The sequence below is a fragment of the Leptonychotes weddellii genome, chromosome 1 (assembly GCF_054177405.1).
Source record: "Leptonychotes weddellii isolate Sample4059 chromosome 1, ASM5417740v2, whole genome shotgun sequence".
Classification (NCBI taxonomy): Eukaryota; Metazoa; Chordata; class Mammalia; order Carnivora; family Phocidae; genus Leptonychotes; species Leptonychotes weddellii.
In genome coordinates, this window is record NC_138369.1 from 13,105,713 (window position 1) to 13,125,242 (window position 19,530).

At 50.2% G+C, this 19,530-nt stretch overlaps 1 protein-coding gene across 7 annotated transcripts; it reads left to right on the top strand.

Annotated features, from left to right (window-relative positions):
- Positions 1 to 6,034: 6,034 nt before the first annotated feature.
- On the top strand, positions 6,035 to 18,644 carry CCRL2 (C-C motif chemokine receptor like 2). Of its 7 annotated transcripts, none has more exons than XM_081816667.1 (6): positions 6,035 to 6,587; positions 7,189 to 7,347; positions 15,562 to 15,636; positions 16,643 to 16,759; positions 16,853 to 16,973; positions 17,535 to 18,644. In XM_081816667.1, the coding sequence occupies exons 5-6, from the start codon at positions 16,938 to 16,940 to the stop codon at positions 18,594 to 18,596; spliced, it is 1,098 nt and encodes a 365-aa protein (XP_081672793.1). In that variant the 5' UTR covers positions 6,035 to 6,587; positions 7,189 to 7,347; positions 15,562 to 15,636; positions 16,643 to 16,759; positions 16,853 to 16,937; the 3' UTR covers positions 18,597 to 18,644. The 7 variants fall into 7 exon arrangements, with proteins under 7 accessions (XP_081672793.1, XP_081672787.1, XP_081672800.1 ...); XM_081816674.1 differs by lacking the exon at positions 6,035 to 6,587 and adding an exon at positions 6,688 to 6,791; XM_081816661.1 differs by lacking the exon at positions 6,035 to 6,587 and having other exon boundaries at positions 6,680 to 7,347.
- The last annotated feature ends 886 nt before the right edge of the window (positions 18,645 to 19,530 follow it).

Genomic DNA, 19,530 nt, shown 5'->3' on the forward strand with positions numbered 1-19,530 from the left:
ACCAACAAGGGCGTCCCCAGCTGAGCCTGGACCCCAGAGACGGGAGAGCCGGGGACGGTTTAGTGTTTTTGCCTCTGCTGGTACCGAGCGTGCTAGAGGGAGGCTGCTGTCTGTGGAGGATCCTTCCGTGAGTGACATGTGGGCCAGGGAGGGTCTGGATTCAACTCCTCGATTTTCACAACAGAACATTAACTCTGTCTTCCCACAAGCTGGTCTTTAAAGCATGTGAATCTAGACCTAATTCGCAATATAAAATCTTTGTATTGGAGGCTCCAAGCATCTTGCTTTCATTTCTGGTTTTGGATTATGTTTCAGCCCGTCCATTCCAAGTGAAAAGTAAATAAAGATGGGTTGTGTGGCGCCTGCATGGGGCTTGGTGGCTTCAAATTCAAGACAGAGTAAGTAGAAATAAGTAGAAAAGGTCTGTTTGAGATGTTTTACAAGTGAATATTGATTTTGCTTATGTTGGCAAAAGAGTTCTCCTCTTTCCGCATTTCCTCATCCCCCCAGGGAGCCATCCCTTTAACTGTGTCCAGTAAAGCCTTAATCCCAAAGACCTGGAAAATGCTGGAAATCTGCATCAGCCCTGGGTGACGCAATGATAAATCTGCAGAGAAAGCAACAAGGTAGTTTTAAAACAGCAATAGCCCATATTTACTCTAAAATGTCTGTATGTGGGTGCCTGGGTGGCTCAGTTGGTTAAGCGTTTGCCTTTAACTCAGGTCATGATCCCAGGGTCCTGGGATTGAGCCCCGCATTAGGCTCCCTGCTCACAAGGAGCCTGCTTCTCTCTCTCCCTCTGCCTCTCCCCCCTGCTTGTGTTTGCTCTCTCTCTCTCAAATAAATAAATAAAATCTTAAAAAATAAATAAATAAAATGCCTGTATTTTGGTTTGTTTCCACTAGGTAATATTCTTCAAAAATCCCTTTTAAGAAAATTACGATTTTTTTTCCTAACTGATCATCAAATCAGGACTCTCTGTTGATTGGTTATGTCACTCCTTTCTACAGGGTGGAAAGTAGAGCCTGCTTGAGGTCCAGCCTTGAGGCCGAGGGAGCTTGGGGAAATGACTCAGCGTCTGTGTCGGAACCTCAGAGTCCCTTCCAGTGACTTGGGATAATATCTGCCTGATAACTAGGTTGGGATGGAGTATCTAAACCAGCCCTGTTCAGAAGAACTTTCTGTACTGATGGAGATGCACTGTCCAGTACAATGGCCACCAGACCAGTGCAAAATGTGGCTAATGTGACTCTGTAGCTGGGTTTTTAATTTTATTTCATTTTAATTAATTTTAAAACATCCGATGCATGTCTCAATGGACAGTGCAGGGCTTGCATACAATAAGTAGTCAAGAAATGTCAGTATAACTTGGACTGTGGCATCAGGGATTCCTAGGCAAGTTGCTCAATGCTTCTAGACTCAGTTTCCTCATCTGTGAGATGGGGCAGAGAGTAATACCTACTAGCTCATACGTTTGTGTGAAGGATGAAATGAGAGATCGCGTGTTGGCTGAATGCAGTGCCTGGCACATTGGAGTTCTGGTCGCTGTTAGCCACTTTCCTAATAATGGCTATTTCCTCTTTAGATTAGAATTGCGCTCGCCCAAAGAATGCTCTTCAGTGTGATGGGCAACGCAGCTCCCCTTCTGCAGTGGAATGGAAGCTACTGGGGACCTGGGAGGGCTCTTGGGTGTGAAATCAAACACCGTGGATTGACAGCAATAGATGGAAAGGGCCTCCCAACCTTATGGCGTTGTGTTCAATCCGTCTGACCCTGTGTAGGGTCTTGGGAAAGGCTTTCAGGGGCGGGGGGCGGGGATTAACCTGAGAATGTAATTCTGGCTGATGCAGACCCTGCAGCTCTAAGCAAACCGGGAGGTGGGGGGCGGCAGGCCAACTCCCCGCCCCCTCCCCCTGTCTGGAATTCCGACAGAAGCTGACACACCCGGAGAAGCAAGGCGGGAACACAGTTCACTTGTGCGTTGACCATGTGCAGCCCAATTTTAGCAGACATTCACTCATTCATTCATTCATTCAACCAACATTTACGGAGGGCCTATGCATGACCGACAGGGGGCGTCGGGTAAGGGAGCTCGCAGGGGGCGCTGTGCCCTGGAGTGAGGGTTGTTTGGAAGCTCCGTGGGTGGAGCCTAGGAGGAGCAACTAGGCAGGCGCCCGCAGGTGACCCAGGACTAGGTACCATCCAGGTTCCTAAAGTGGCCCAGCACAGATGAGTGGGACAGACAGACAGTCAGTGCTTTAACTGACCATTTTTGTAAGGAAAGCGTAGCTACAACCGCTTCTTGGTTCCATGCCTCCTTAAACAGCTTATGCAGAACAGAACGTACTCATTCCTTGTCCCCGCCCCAGCACCGCTGCCCCGAGGCGGGGTCCTCCAGGGCCGGGGAGAGGGCCGTGTCTGCACAAGACACCAGCTGCCTCTTTGAATTCTTGGGGCTGGTTTTGTAGTTTCCCCGTCTCCACTTTGGCTTTCAGCTTGTTTGTACCAAAGGGAGTACCGCCCCTGCTTCCCGCTACTCGGTCATCCATCCCGGAGGCGATAAAGTTACCACTGTCTTATCATTTGGGAGAGATTTCCTGCGTATATAAGCAAGATCACGTCTCTACCCTTATCCCCCATGTTTACACCAATGCCAGTATTATATACCACACCTTGGGTTTTTTACACTCTTGGGCAAGCTTCTTAAGCTCTCTGTGCCTCACTCTCCGCATCTGTGGAATGGGGGTAATAACACCAACCTCATTGATTGTTCCAGGGAGTAAATGAACTAATATGTGACCTGGCATGTGGCAACCGTCGCATGACAACCATTCGGTGAATTTTAGCTGTCGTCCACCATGCAGATTTTATTTTTATGCAAGTGAACTTAGTAACTTTTTCTTTGGTTTCTGGGTTTTATGACATGCTTGGAAAAGCCTTTCCCATCCTGAGATTGCAAAAATCTCCCATTTTTATTTCTAATGCTGTTATGGCTTTGTTTTTTTTTGTTTTGTTTTGTTTTTATCATTTGTATTGCTCTTTCTGGAATTCATCTTGGAATGCAGAGTGAAGTGGGAATCCCAAGGTTTTCTCCAGATGGCACACGACCATCCCAAGACCATTTATGAAATAATTTTCCTACTAACTTAAAATGCCATTTTTATACTATTTTAGGCTCCCCGCCCCCATGTTTGGCCCTACTTCTATATTTCCAGTTAAAGGACTAGATCCCCGGGTGTCATTTAATGTGTTTCCTTCCTTGGGGCGGCCCCTCCATGCGTGGGGCGAGTCCTTCCATTGCTCCACATGGGGCGCTCTGCCCCTGCTTCCGTGATGAGAACATCGATCAGTGGGTCAGGGACTGTCAATCAGAGCTGCTCGAGTCCCCCACTGGTCACAAATTAGAGACTGACTGCCAACCACAAAGTGCAGGGGTGTGCTGCTCAGGGTGAGTCAATCAGATTCTTGCTCCCAAAAGTGATGACCACGAATGCACCCCACAGTGGCCAGCAGTGCCCTGGAGGGAGGCCTTAGGATCGCCTGGGGAGATGTATGTCCCAAGGCAGAGCTGCCTGGGGTCCCATCTTTCCCTGGGGAAAACATCCAGTGATTCCTTCTGTCCTATGATCAACCCCAACAATGTTCCGGCTCTCCCCATCACGGCTAGACGAGCTGAGCCCTCACTAGTACAGACTTAAAGCCCCCACTTCTCCCACACTCAGCAAGAAAGTTCTCCACTTCATCCTTTTCAGCTGCCCCTTTCTTTTTCTAGATGAGTTGATGGGTTTTCGTGCACAGATTGTTTGCCAGCTTTTGTAGCTTGAATGTGTGTTGGCCTTCCCCCCAAATCTGTGTGTTGAAATCCTAATGCCCCATATGATGGGGTTGGGGGAGGGGGGCTTTGGGGGTGACGAGATCATGAGGGTGGAACCTCACAAATGGGACTGATGTCCTTGTAAGGAGAGACACGAGTGCGCGCTCCTTCTCTCTGCCCTGCCCCCTGTGAAGACAAAATGAGAACATGGCCATCTGCAAACCAGGAAGTGGGCTCCCACCAGATGCCACATCTGCCTGCCGCTTGATCTTGGACTTCCAGCCTCCAGAAGTCTGAGAAGCACATGTCTGTTCTTTAAGCCCCCCCGCCCCCCACCCAGGTCTGTGGTAATTCGATACAGCAGCCCGAGCCAAGACACCAGCCCTTTCTTCTACTAGGTGTTTGTCTACCCCCTTGGAAATTGCTTTCTCAAGGGGCCTTAAGACAATTACAAAAGACTCCTGCTTTTGGAAGATGAACCCCTTTGCCCGTCTCATGGTATTCCTCCTCGATCAAAAACTCCACTCCCTCCTTCACCCCGCACAGAGTTAACTAACAGATGGTGGTGAAAAGTGTCACTAATTTGGGACTGGCATGTTAAGTTATTCAGTGATTTACCTAATGTTCATTGAGAAGCTGGTGTGCTGGGGCTGGAGCCCAGCATGGCCCAAGTCCTGTCTTCAAGGAGCGACGGGAGCCAGGGAAACGGAGGGTCCCCATGAGAGTGAGGGGCGCCCCCTGCGCCAAGGCTGGCCCCCCAGCCCAGAGCTTCAGCCAGAGCCTGGGAAGCAGGAGGAGCCCTCTGATGCCTCCCATCTCCACCAGGCCCATACTCGGAAGCACAGAGGAAGCTAGTCTCTAGCCAAACAAACACTCCCTCACTCTGAGCTGGACTTGTCTTAGAGCCCGGACTTCTATTCGCCCCCCCTTCCTAGCATCTTGGGTCCCATCCTGGGACTCAGGAGCCAAATTCAGGAGGTACAGGGCTCATTTCTCCCGGTCCCCCAACTCTCATGGTTGATTCTTCAGGTGCAGCGGTTATCCACCAGAGCATGCTTCTCCTCCAGGGGCCATCCGGCAAGGTCTGGCTGTATTTTGGTTGTCACCATCTGGGAAGAGGCCAACGATGCTGTTCCACATCCTACGACGCACGGGACAATCCCCCACAGCAAAAGCTTATCCGATCCAAATGTGGACAGTTGCCACGGTTAGAAACCCTATCTGGTGTTTCTGCCTTGCTTGAAGCCTCAGCAAGAGGAATCTGGGGGGGAGCCTGGGAGGCTCAGTCGGTTAAGCATCGACTCTTGATTTTGGCTCAGGTCCTGATCTCAGGGTCGTGAGATCGAGCCCCGCATCAGGCTCTGCGTTCAGTGTGGAATCTGCTTGGGATTCTCTCTCTCCTTCTCCCTCTGCCCCTCTCTGCTCATTCTCACTCTCTCTCGAAAAAAAAAAAGGAGTCCGAGGCCTGTAGGGGGCTGGTCCTGGGCCCTCCCAGATTGCTGCAGCTTACTTGTGGAACATTCCAGATCCCTCACATGGCTGCAGGAGACTGGCTGTCCAGACACAATTTCTTCATCCTCATTCATGCCACTCCTCTGCTTCCATGGCCCTCCCACACCTGTCGATGCAGGACATGCCCGCCACGAGTCCCACCGGGGGCCAGAATGCCATACCCTCCAACCCCCATCTCCACTGGCAAGGTGCCCTTAAAACACAGCCATGCCAGGCATCTTTCTGAGTGATCCAGTTTGGAGTGGGAGGTGGTGGTCCTACAAGGAGAAAATACAAGGACAAGTGCATACACGTGGGAGGAATTTTGGTGGAAACGGTGTGTGAGAAAACATGGTGGCAGGGGCGCCTGGGTGGCTCAGTCGTTAAGCATCTGCCTTCGGCTCAGGTCATGATCCCAGGGTCCTGGGATCGAGCCCCACATCGGGCTCCCCGCTGTGCCGGAAGAATGCTTCTCCCTCCCCCACTTCCCCTGCTTGTGTTCCCTCCCTCTCTGTGTCTCTCTCTGTCAAATAAATAAATAAAATTTAAAGAAAAAAAACAAAAAACACGGAGGCAACTTCATGGAACCATAAGTGGTTTTGTGAGAGCAGAAGGCGAGAAGAAAGTGGGAACAGAAAGGACTGCAAGCTGGTGGGTGGAGGGCAGATGAGGCCGGGCCTTGCACAGAGCGCTGAGGGGTGCGGCCAGTGGGGTAGGATGTTTGAAGCCAGGATGGCTAATTGGCCCCTAGAGGAAGGCAGGAATGGAGTCAGAGCCCCAAGGCGAAGGCTGGGCTGTGTTCCTTCTGGGACACAGCAGAGGCCTCTGCCAAGGTAAAAATCTCTGGGTGGAGACAAGTGAATGGATCTGAAAGCTACAGGGGACAGGGACTCATCAGAACTTGGACTGAGGGATTGAGGGAAGGAGGGAGGGCAAGGCTAGGGCCCCAGCCCAGGGGGATGCAAAGCACTGGCTTCAGGTGCAGGTTTCAGGACAGGTTGAGTCAGAAATCCCAGGGGCCATCCAGGTGGCAGTGTCAGGAGGAGCCGCCTTGAACCCAGCGGAGCACATGTGTGGAGATCCACAGTCACAGGCCATGGACACCATGGGGGTGGACAGATGGCTCCAGACAGAACCCAGAGGAGCACACAGGCAGCCTGCAAAGGAGCCCCAAGGGGAAGGAGAAGGTGTGCCGGGAAAGGCAGACCCGGTGCAAAGAAGAGCCCTCTGGGAGGAAGAAGAAGTGTTGGCAATGTCAAACGCTGCGGAGGCATGAAGCAAGGTAAGAGCGGAAAAAACATCCATGCACTCCGTGATGCAATCAGAAAGGCAAGATAACCTCATGGCCCCTGCCTGTCTCTTCCTGCGCCGACTCACGGCCAAGGACACAGAATCGTGCTTCCTCCTTCGCTCTGGAAAAGCACTACTTCTGTACCCAAGTTCTGGACTCTCCGGGGGGGACAGGACCAGCCTCTGTGGTTTGAAGGTCCTGGTTAGCTGGTTAGGGGCCCTTTCCAATCACCCTTTCCAGAGGTTGCAGCTGAATCCTTTGGGACAGGAAAGGGGTGTGGGGGCCCTGAACTCTGGGGCAGAGATGGGAGCCCCAGGGCCTGCTAGGGAATGGCTGCAGAGCCTCTGAGGAGCCTCAGGGGCCATCCCTGGCCGGGCACTAGGCAGGGAGGGAGGAGAGCCTTTGGTATCCAACATCTGGGGCTCACAGCGGCCTAGGCCCTAGGAGGGGCCCACCGCGACCACGGGAGCAAACCCTGCCCTGCTGTGATGGAATTTTGTTATAATGAGAATGCTACTTGGTTTATTATGTTTTGCCCCTGCTCGTGAAAAGAGATTTTTTTCCAATCTATTTTAAATATGGTTACTATCAGACCAGTGACTGTCCAACCCACCCGGCCCCGCGGAAACAGAAGTGTGGCCACTTAGATGGGGAAGAAGAAAGAGGAAAGAAAAAAGAAAAAGCTGGAGGATGGGGCCTGGGAGGGTCCAGTTCCTCTTCAACTCTGCTCTTCACACTCAGACGTCGATGGGTGAGTAACCAACAGAGCGGTCACGTGGAGTGAGTGAGCAGGTTGCCCTTGCTGTGCGCGTGACTCCTCCCTCGTGCAGGAGTGCACCCAAGGGGCTCACAGTCTTATGACGTGGTGCTTTTAGAAATTTCGGTTGCCATTTCTTGTCATGCAGGAAATTTGTAGGAAACCCAGCCCGTGTCGTGGATGCTGTGGGGTCTGCCCAGACGTCCTCTTCAGGGTCAGTGCGCCCACCCTCCCAGCTGTTGGGGACGGGAACCACCACCCTCAGCCACTGGGACCTGCCTTCCCTGGGCTCTGCCCCCTCCCAGGGGACGACTGAAGCCCATGACTGGCTGATGGGGGGTAGCAAGGGCCCGGCCCCCTTCCCTCCATGTAGGACAGTGAGGAAGGGCCATCCCAGGCCTAGAGCTCCTCGTGGGGTCAGTGGGGGCTTCGGTGGTCTTCACACCGGGGTCTGCTTCTCCCTCTGTTCAGTCTTGCCTTGCCCACTCGCTGATGGGGGTGCCTCCCGGAAGCCCTCCCCAGCCCAGCGTTGGCCTGCAGCTGTCCCGCTGAGCTCTGGACTCCCAGGAATTAGATGGAAAATAGCCTGGTTCCTGCTTTCAGCTTTCTCTTCTGCAGAAACCCAGATGCTGATAAGTAATAAAATGTCTCCCCCCTGAGTTCTGTTTCCCTTGCCTTGCCCCATTTTTAAGATCCAGGTGGATGGCTTCTCAAGAACCTAAAGGAGACGTTAGGAGGAGAAGGGAGGAGAGAAGAGGCTGTGCCCCCCTCACCTGGCTGACTCCCACTCAGGCTTTCTGCTTAGACGACCCCTCCCATGGGACACCATCCCTGGTCCCTCTGGACGGGGCCGGGTGCCCTCACCCATGGCTCCCCTAGCTCCCGTGGGCTTCCCCCAGCACAGCACCAGACTCCCCGGATTACAATCAGTTACGTACCTGCCCAGCTCCCTTTAGAACATCAAAGCCATGAGGGCAGAGGACAGGTCTATTTGCTCACCATTTTCTCCTGGGGCCTGGCAAAGTTCCTGGAACCCAGGAGATGTGTCCTGTAGAGTCTTGCCTAAAACAAATGGCACATTGAAGTAAGGCAACTGAGGAAGGTTGGTAAGAGGATTCCTCCCGAGATTTAGACAGGGTGTAGGGAAACCCCAGTGCATGACTGGTGCAGGAGAGAACACGTCGCCATTCCCACTGCTAGGAACAAGGGGCAGAGCAGGGGGAGGGGCCGCCTAGGTCAAGGTCAAGAGACACACCAGCCCCACCAGGAAGGAGCCAGGGCTCTAAACCCCTTGACCTCAGTCTCTAACCTCCTGCCCAAAGCCCCCATTAGCCAAACCCGACTGAGGCTCAGAGGGTCAGAGGGCGGAGGCTCTGCTGTTAACAAGTTGAGCCTCCAGGAATGGGGACACAAAAGTGGCTGGAAGGGGATGGAGAGTGGATATGGAAGGGCAAACGGGGGGGATTTACCAGAGAGCAGACACTAAATGCCTGTGAAATGAATAACGTTTTTCGACAAATATTCCTTGAACATTCATTCAATTTATTATTTTGATCACTGTCTGATGTAAACAAATCAGAAGGCACTCACCCTACAAGGCCATTGAGGACGCGGGCCAACACAGAGCAGACAGCAAGGCCTCGGGCCATGTGTGACGGGAAGCTGGTGCCGAGGTCCCCCCAGAAAGCTAGCCCCTGGGGAAGAAACACACCCACAGGCGGGACAATAAGGAAGCTTAGCTGGTTTTGCCTTGACTCCAAGTGGTAGGTGGAAAATCTCTGAGACTCCAAAACCCATACCTCAATGCAAATAGCAAGTTCGATTTTATAATACCCTCAAAATGGGAGACCCCGAAACTAAAATTCAGCTCAGGCCATGGATGCCCCTCGTGGTCCTGGTGGAAACAAATGCAAAACTCCTCCAGGAGGGAGTGGTCCCACCTCAGGCCACGAAAAGCTGCTGCAGGACCAGTAATTCCCAATAAATGTGAACCCACGCGGACACTACAGAATACATGAGGAAATGCAGCACCAAGAGTGACGGCGGGCAGGGCTCCCAGACCATAGGACTAGAACCCTGAAAGACTTGGTTAAATCATTAGTTGATTCAAAATATTTTTACAAAGAATCAGCACGCCTAGGTGGCTCAGTCGGTGAAACATCTGCTTTCAGCTCAGGTCCTGGTCTCGGGGTCCTAGGATCGAGCTCTGTGTCAGGCTCCCTGCTCAGTGGGGAGTCTGCTTCTCCCTCTCACTCTCCCTCTGCCCCTTGCCCTGATCATGGTCTCTCTCCCTCTCTAATAAATAAATAAAATCTTTTTAAAAAAGTATTTCTACAAGGAATCAAAATCCTTAAAAAAGAACCAAAATAAATAAATAAATAAACTATTATTACCAGAAGTTACTCAGTGTGTATAAAGGTATATTTGACTTTTGTGGAGTTTGTCCTATTGGCCTGCTCAGCACATTGTCTTAGAATGTGAGAAGTCCAAGAAACCCTTCTGGAATAGGAGGGCTTTTACTCAGTAAGTGTTTCTCCTTTCTTTTCCTAGGGATATATACTCCGCTTCTACCCACTTGTCTCTTAACAGGAGAGTATTGGGATAATTCTCAGGATTTACTGATTTGTCCCTCTTTCTTCAATACTGTGTCTGTAATAGGACTAGGTTTAGACATTGCTGTAATGCACCACATTTCAAGGTTTTGGAACAAGATTGTACCCTATTTGTACGGGCAAAATTTTAGAATTTTTGTTGAAGCCCTTTTATAAGGTACCACCAGAAGAGGGCGAGGCTGTTGATCCTGCTTCCCTCTGCCATCTTTCCTGGAAAACCCATACTAATGTTTTTTAGATTTCATAAGGGTTTCAAAAACATTAAGCACGACTTCAGCTTGGAAAGCCCCAGAGGTAGTGGTGTTGACGTGTCGTTGGCTTTATTGTGAGTAGGGACATATTAGACACTTTGTTACTCATGGGCGCTTCACAAAGCAATTGATGACATTTCAGCACAGAAGGGTGTTGCGGACCCTGGGGAGGCCAATCTCAGCAGGAGGGTGGGGACTGAGTAGAAAATGAACAAGGACAAAGGAGGAAGAATGGGTTTGGACGATGAATGAAGGCTGCCTGAGAAGAGGGAGAGTATGTAGTTAGAGCAATGTATGGGATTCAGGATGGGTTTGTGGTCTTTATTTAAGGGAGAGACCAGAGCATTTCAATATTGCAAAGAATGCAGTCAAGGTTGGAACTGACCCTCAGAAACAGTTGCCAGAGGTCAGACAGAATGCAGTCCAGAGAGCAGGAGGAGAAATGAGCCTTTGCTCTCCGAGGAGCAGCTCTGTCCATGGAGGAGGAAGGAATGGAGATGCCATGATGACATATGAAGCCGGGGAGTGGAGAGAGTTCTGAGAAAAGCAGGAGATGAGGTTACCTCCTGAGCAGAAGTGTGGGTGGTGGCGGTGGGAGTTTGAAGGCACTGGAAGAGTTTTAGGGAGCTTGGAACAGCTGACGGAAAACAGGAGGAGGTGACGATTTAGGACACTCAGAAGAGTGACTAAGAAAACGAGAAAAATCTCTGGAAGCTAGCTGAGCCTGGAGACCACAAATTAGTGATGGGTCTTCTCTTTGTGGCTAAGTGGTTTTAACCAGCTATCCTCAGAAAAAAATTGGGAAGGAGAAGCAGATGGACGGGTTGAGCTAAGGCTGGGGCTTCAAGGGAGGGCAGAGTATTGACTGGCGAGTGGCTAAGTGACAGACTTGGGGCTCAGCAAGATGGGAAGGATGTGACCACCCAAGGCGCTCACAGGCAGAGCTGGAGGACTCGAGGAAAGAGAACAACCAATGGTGGGAAGTGAATGGGGGTGAGCGATTTCATTGTAAGGGTTCAGTGGTGGATCAGTGTTAACAGACCCGAGTGAAGTTAATTAACGAGTCCATGAAAGTTATGATCTGGGTGCTGGATGGGGATCAACTTGGGCAGGTAGGTCCCCAGGGGCGTGGAGGAAACTGGGGTGAACAGAAGCCTGTTATCCATGGTACACAAGGCTAAAATAAAAGAAGGGGGCCATTAGGCTGACAGTGGAGCAGAGGGTGATAGGGTCAGAGGGCTGGGGACCCAAGGGGTCTCCTACGTAGCCAGGAGCAACGGTCAGCAAGTGGCACTGGGGCCAGGGATGTCACCTCCTGACCCCCAAGTCTGAGGTGGGTGTGAGAGGGAAGGAGTATCCTCAAGGGACAAGAGATGCCAGGAATGTTCTGGAATGCGTGAAGGATGTCAGGAGGAGTGTCTGTCCTGGAGTTCAGATTCCAGAGGGCACAGAGGAAGAGCATGGGGAGAAAGGGGACACTGAGAAGTGAGCCAAGGGCAGAGGAAGCACAAATGAGAATGGCGATAAGAACCAAGACAAGGTACATGACCCGAGGAGTTGAGCAGGATGGGGGCATGAGGGCAGTACCTGGTCTCCTGTGTTCTGAAAAGTTCCACCCCAGCAGGCCACAGGTAGATGGTGGGCAAGACGGTCAGGGAAGGATGGGGTGCTGCAAAGTGTATCATTCCCCAGCAAGCAAAGGGCTCAAGACTCTAGAGATGGATGCCTCCCTTCCAAGGCTGTGTTAGCTTAGCTCCTTCAAGATGGGATGTGGCGTAGAGGAAGTGTATTAGAGGAAACATCTCTGAGAGATTGCAAGGGAGCCGGGAGAAGCTGGGAAAGCCACCAGATCACAAAGCAGAATTGGCCCCAAGTGAAGGAGAGACGGAGGGAGGGAGGCTGGGAAAAAGCGCCAGCCAAAGTCCCCTCAGAGGAGCTCACCTCCCAGGACTGGTGTCCCTAAGAGGGTCACTGGCTGGAGCAGCCCCTGGTAGGCATGGCCTTGACACGAATTCGAGGATGTGTTTCAGGGTGTGGCAGTTGGGACCCTCGGTCACTATGCTCCCTTCAGAGATGTGGAGTTTTGTCCCCATGGCCACACCAAGACACAGTAACATGCGTATGTCAAAGGCAACACTTCTCAAATTATGTTCTGCAGAGCCCTTGGCCCATAAACATCTGTTTGAGGATAAAAAAAGAGGATTCCATGATCAAACAACTTTGGGAAACACTGCAGACCCTCTCTTCCTCTTGGAGGATCACAATGCTTATTAGCATATTAAGAGTTCTGAGACGTCCTAGGCGCCTGGGTGGCTCAGTTGGTTAAGCGACTGCCTTCGGCTCAGGTCATGATCCTGGAGTCCCGGGATTGAGTCCCGCATAGGGCTCCCTGCTCAGCGAGGAGTCTGCTTCTCCCTCTGACCCTCCCCCCTCTCATGTGCTCTCTCTCTCATTCTCTCTCTCAAATAAATAAATAAATCTTTAAAAAAAAAAAAAAAGAGTTCTGAGAAGTCCTGTAGTAAAGAAACTTGCTTAAATTTTTTAGTTTTGCTCTTTTTCAAACTTACTTGGGCAAAGTCTTCCCCCCCCCAACTTTTCTTTTTTACACTGTTTTAGCACACTGCAGAATAAATGGAGCATGCACTGAGAGAGGCTTTTTTAGATACAGTTAAGAATTTTTCTTTCAGTAAGTACATAGAAAATCTGTGTTTCAGGGTTGATTATCATTATGATGACATTTTGAAAGGATCATTCCCCCCTTTGCTGCCTTCCCAGGAAGACCAGCTACTGGGAGGACCAAGCCCTGAGGTTGGGTGTTAGTCATTAGGCAGTCAGTGGGAGAAAATTTGGGGGCAGGACAGACACCCTCAGAATCCTGAGAATTTCAACACATGGGTATTTGTCCTTTTAATCTACTACTCAATGCCAAGCAACTAAGCCAGCAGAAAGCAGTCATCTAAAAGCAGTTTTTGCACATTTTCCATTAAGAAGCAGTGTTATTTAAAAATTATAATAGCTGTTCTTTGTGAATATCACTATTATAGATTATTTTTTCTATACTTTCCAATTTTTCTGTAATGTAATATTTTCAAATAAAAATTAGATAGGTAGATTGATTGATAGATAATCTGAGAGCACTGATATTTGAAGAAGCCATTTTAAGGGCTAGATTAAATTACTGTAATTTAAAAATTTTGAATACCCATTTCTCAATATCAATAAATCCCTGAGAAATTCTCCATGTTAGTAATTCATCATCCAGGGATGCTCGCAACCCTTCACTGAACTAAATTCAATGTTGATATCTATCAATCGGCATCCAGTCAAGAGACAGAAATCACACCAGTAATCTGAACAAAGAACATTTACTATGAAGAATTAAACAAGGGACTAACTACAGGAACAGCAGAGGTAGGGAGCTGTCTCTAGCCTAAGGTAGAACACCCAGAATGAACACACTTGGAAGGTGCCTTCCCTCCCAAGGCTGAGCTTCGGACCTTGTTGGAGATGGTATGACTACAACCCACTGGATTGTATGTTTTCCAAGCTCCCTGGTATAAGAACTTAGTAACAAGAAGAAAAAAGAGATCGTGAGCATTAATTATGGGGCCTAATCACATGCTGTTCCTATGCACACTTGTCACCAAGCTTCCTCTGACCATCCTACGTAAAGTGTGAGCCCCTGAACCATCCCGGCCCTTCCTACCCTCCTTCCTGCTTTACTTTTCTCCACAGAACATGTCTCCTACTACCCTACAACTTACGTACTTACTCTGTTTTTCTCTGTAGAACGGAAGCTCTGTGAAGTTCAGGATGTTTGCCTACGTTGTTCACCCAGAACGGTGCCGGGCACCTGCTAGGAACTCTGTAAATATATGTGAATATCTGAATAGATGAACTGAATTAATGAATGACCTGTGTGTACAGGATAATGAGAGTTAGAGCTTCTTAGTTTCTTGGACTGAAATTGGGGTTGAATTACAGCGATAAAGAAGAATTCAGACCCTTGAAGGTAAGGTTGGTGAGCCACGTGCCAAAGCCGCAGAATGAGGTAAGGTTTCACAAACAATGAAGACCCTATTATGGTTCCAGATAGTGGAAGGGTAATAAAACTTTCCTCTCGCTTCCACTTCAGACCTCCAGACCATTCCTTCCTATCCATTTAGGAGTTTCTAGAATCCCAAGGCCTCGGAGAGCTAATACACACTATAGTGATTATAGGCAACAAAAGTGTATTATAAACAGCAAACTTGCTGGCAGGATACATCTTAATGGTTCCTACCACTAGAAGAAACGATAGTTACGCGACGGGACAGGGGTGTCAGTCAATCTCCCAGTGGTTGAACAAAGAACATAGTAAATGTTCTTTGCTCAGTGGTTGATAAACATATCAAATCAGTACGCTGTATCCCTTAAACTTACACAATGGTATATGTCAATTATCTCTCCATTAAAAAAAATAAAAAGGGAAGAACCCCATGGCCTGAGGCTGGATAAGCAGAATGTTGGGAATCAAGCCAAAATAAAATAATACTGAAAGTGAAGGCCATTAATATCAGGAAGTTAGGGGTGGTCTCGAATTTCCCGTGTTTTTCCTGGGGAACTTCAAATCTCATGTAATTCGGGGGCGCCTGGGTGGCTCAGTTGGTTGAGCGACTGCCTTCGGCTCAGGTCATGATCCTGAAAGTCCTGGGATCGAGTCCCGCATCGGGCTCCCTGCTCGGCGGGGGGTCTGCTTCTCCCTCTGACCCTCCCCCCCTCACGTGCTCTCTCTCTCATTCTCTCTCTGTCAAATAAATAAATAAAATCTTTAAAAAAAAAATCTCATGTAATTCTGTGACCTGCATGAGGTCCTGCCTACTGCCATGTTCCTCTACTTAGCCATGTAGTGTACGTGTGTATATCCATGGGGCTTTCCGTGTTTCCGAGTTCACTTGACTCTCACTGCTTTGCCCAGCGCGGACCAGTGAGCATCCTGCATGAGCTTTACTGAGGCACCGTCCCTTACTCACTCAAGGTCCTGGGGGGAGTGGGGTGCGGGGCTGGTGTGGCTGCAAATAGCCCAGCGAGGGAGGTAGAGCCCCTCCACGGGCGGGTCCCAGGGCTGCGCTGCCACCAATGGGCAGTGACCCCCACTCACTCCAGGAGCCCGTGCGGGGGGAGGGGGGCAAGACCATGCTGGGAAGCGTGCACCCCCCAGGTTCCCACCAACACCAACCCCTCCGTGTGGGGGACGAACGTCATCTTTGAGTTAAATTGAACACTCAACCGCATATTCGTCTGGGCCCTTTTATGTTTGTTTTTGCCTTTCTTTTAATAGTTTGTTTCTATTTCCATCTTCACAGGTCCACGCTCTGAGTTGAAAGCTAGCTCAGACACTTCTCTGGCATGCATTAACAGGATGTCCTTTAGCCAACTGTGTGAGTGCTAAACCACAGTGTAGGGGGGTGGCCCCAAATTAGGTCAGTCACAGGTCCAGAGAGAGGATCCGGGAGAAGTTCATATGGACTTCCCAGCTGTTTGGCATTCCTCTTCTCCCTTCATCCTTCTTCCAAGCCACCCCCTGCCCCGTATGTCCTGCCCCTGACCACCCACTGCTTCCTCCCCCCAACTCTGAAATCTGGACTCCTCCAGCTTCCTTTCTCTCCAGCCTCAGACCTCCCCCCTCCCCCATCGCAGTCCCAGCCTGGGAGGTTTCCCCACAGGCTCTGTAGCCCAGACTTGACGCCCTTCCCCCACCCTCCGTGGAATTTCCTGGGATCTTCTGGGAGCACGGTCAGCACCTCACGCCTTGCTTAACTCCTGGCTTTCCTCACTATGTTTTCCTCAAATCCCACTCACTGGTCCTGAGCATCTCTGCACCAGCCCCCTTCCCAAGTGACACCATTCTGTGGTTTCCTTTGTCCCCAGATCCTCTCTTGGGACGCCACCCCCCTAGTCACAGCACAGTGTCTCTCAACAGTGACAGCGAGAACCAGACCTCATGCTGCTCACTGTGGATCTCCCCGAGCCGTCTAGATGCCCTACAGATGCAGGGAGTGGGCTTCTGCCCTGGGGTCTGCACATAGAGCTCCCACAGGACACTTTCCCCTCCACAGCTGGCTGTCACCTGCTCAGAAGTGCCCTGCTGTCAGCCCACCTCGTATCACTGGGGAGCAGTGGCAACTCAGTTCCCTTATCTGGGGCAGCCAGGAGGACGCCTGTCTGAAGGCCAGGGGGAAATCAAAGGCGGGGTCCAGGGGGAACCGGGAGGAGAAAACAACTTCCTGGTTTCTCTCAGAGGCTTGAGAAACACTGTAGGGGTCCGGAGGAGCTTTCAAGTTGCTTTCTTTGGGTCAGTCCCCGAGACCAAGACCAAGACCGAGGCCAGCGACTTGTGGTGTAGAGCTCCCCAGGGGTAAACAGTGGCTTATCTTGCCCCTAAAGGTCAGGCCCTGCTGCTCAGAAGAAAACCAGCCTCTCGGCTGCTCCAGGCCATTCCCACAGCAGCTCGGATGGTGGGTCAGGAGGCTGAGCCCCGTGCCCCTGGAACTCCGTCAAGGGGTAAGTCATCTATGTATTTAACCAGTGACGCCCATGTTGATGCTTGGGATGGTTTCGCTTTTGCAAACCTTTGTTTCTATCCTTCGAGAGAAGAGCTCGGCCAGCCTGTTGCAGGAAGCTACTTCACAGGGTGAGCAGACTTTTGGAACACGTAGACATTAGGACCGATGCCCATTTCATGACCCTAAACCGCAGCGCCGGGCTCTCTTTGACGGTATGTTTCCTTAAATATCACCTTCAGACAGGCAAATCATGTTTCCACCAGGAGAATTTAAGTTCTGTGAAGAAGTGTAATGCTTACTTTTATTTCCCCGGTGGTATTAGTGCATTGCCAAGTATATGAGGGCTTCGTGAGGAGGCCATTTATACTAGCCGCTCTCGGGGCACCTGGGTGGCTCAGTCGTTAAGCGTCTGCCTTCAGCTCAGGTCATGGTCCCAGGGTCCTGGGATCGAGCCCCGCATCAGGCTCTCTGCTCCACGGGAGGCCTGCTTCTCCCTCTCCCACTCCCCCCTGCTTGTGTTCCCTCTCTCGCTGTGTCTCTCTCTGTCAAATAAATAAAATCTTTAAAAAAAAAAAAAATAGCCGCTCTCAGCAGGTGGGGATGCGTTGGAGAAATGTTTGTTTTCAATCTTCTCAGCTATAGACCTACTCTGGGTAAAATGAAGCACCAGAAAAGGGACGGGATAGCTTCGCGGACACTAATCCAATTTTTTTTTTTCCCCTCCAGGACCACCCAGCTGTATGAAGGGAAAATAATCTTTCATGTCTCCACAGGGCAGCCTGAAGATGGCCAATTACACGTCAGCCCCGGAGGATGACTATGACGTCCTCATAGAGGATGACCTGAATAGCAATGAAATAGGACCATGCGACCCCTATGACCCCAAGATCCTGGTGGCCCAGGTGGTACCCCAGCTCTCCACCACCGTGTTCCTGACTGGTCTCCTGGGCAGTCTCTTGGTTGTGCTTATCCTGGTGAAACATAAAGGACTCAAGCACATGGAAGATATCTATCTCCTGAACTTGGCGGTTTCAAATTTGTGTTTCTTGCTGGCCCTGCCATTCTGGGCCTACACTGCGACACACGGGGGGGTTCTCGACAACCCCTTCTGTAAAATTCTAGTGGTCCTGTACTCCATAGGCCTATATAGCGAGGCATTTTTCAACGTCCTCCTGACTGTGCATAGGTACCTGGTGTTTTTCCCCGTGAGCCTTCCCTCAACCACCAGGACGACACGCTGGGGCATGATCTCAAGTATTCTGGCGTGGGTCCTAGCTGCTCTGGTCATTTTGCCCGAATCCGTGTTTTATAAAGCTCAGATGGGAAGCCAGACATACAAGTGCTTCTTGAGACTACCTCACTTCCTGCTGGCGGAGGAGACATCCTGGAAGCGTTTTCTGACCTTAAAGATGAACATTTTGGGACTTCTTTTTCCACTGTGCGTTTTTGTCTTTTGCTACGCGCGAATGAGAAAAATACGAAGGTCTGGGGAGAGGAGGTCTGGCCTTTCTAAGCTGGTTTTTGCCATTATGGCTGTTTTCCTTCTGATGTGGGGACCTTACAACATTGCACTTTTCCTGTCCACTTTCAAAGAATCTTTCTCCCTGCACGACTGCAAGAGCAGCTATAACCTGGACAGGAGCATTCAAATCCTGAGAATTGTCGCAGCCACCCACTGCTGCGTCAATCCCCTCCTCCATGCGTTCCTTGACCCCACATTCAGAAGACACCTTGGCCGTCTTTGCTGTGTGCACGATGGCCGTGTGCTTCAGTCCAGAGAGGAATCTACACGAGATGCCTCCAGGGAAGAACGTGACCATTCCACCAAAGTGTAAACTAGCTTCCGTCAAAGGCGGGACAAATAAACATTGATTTTTATATCACTGCATTGTTTTGCATATTTTTTTTTTACACATTTGTATATAAAACAGGATATGGGAAGAAAAGCAGGGAGGTGAACAAGCATTTTCCAAGCACCGAATTTGTCTCAGGCGTTGTGCTAGGCTCTTTGCAAACCTGAGCCCCTTTGTGCCTCAATACTTGACCATGGGTGTGGATGGAATGTGTCTCATTTCGCTAAGGAGGAAACTGAGGCACGGAAATTTGTCTAGGCTCACACAGCTAGAAAGTGGCAGGGCTGGGGCCCAAACGTGAGTGCCATTCACTCCAGAGCCTACGCTTTATCCAGCATGCCAAACTTCCAAAAATTGGGCAGGGAAACACACGAAATAAATACGTACCCTTAAAACCAATCAGACCACATTCCAAATAAAAAGCAACCCATTCATATAGAAGTAATTGTTCAGGCATATTTTCTTGCAGGTAATTGAAAGGACTGGCTAGCTGGAAACTAGGGATAAAGAGGTAAAAGTGACTTACTCTGTGGAATTTGCTAGATCTCCTTGGCTACTTGCTACATGAATAGTCTGCGTGAAATAACTCCAGGCAAGAATATTTTCAAAGGAATTGAGAAAACACTCATTCAGTACAATCTGAAGTGGAATCTGCTAAGATGCGTTGGAACTGACGGGGGTTAAAATATGCATTGAGCAGGAAAAGCCTGGGTGGGACAAATTTACAAAATGTGTGGAAGTGGGTCAGTCAATGGTTATTTGTTAGTGGTATTTTGTGGGAAATACTGGAATTTACCACATGCATTAAACCATTAGTGTTGGGGCGCCTAGGGGGCGCAGTTGGTTAAGCATCCAACTCTTGGTTTCAGCTCAGGTCGTGATCTCAGGGTCGTGAGATAGAGTCTGCTTGGGATTC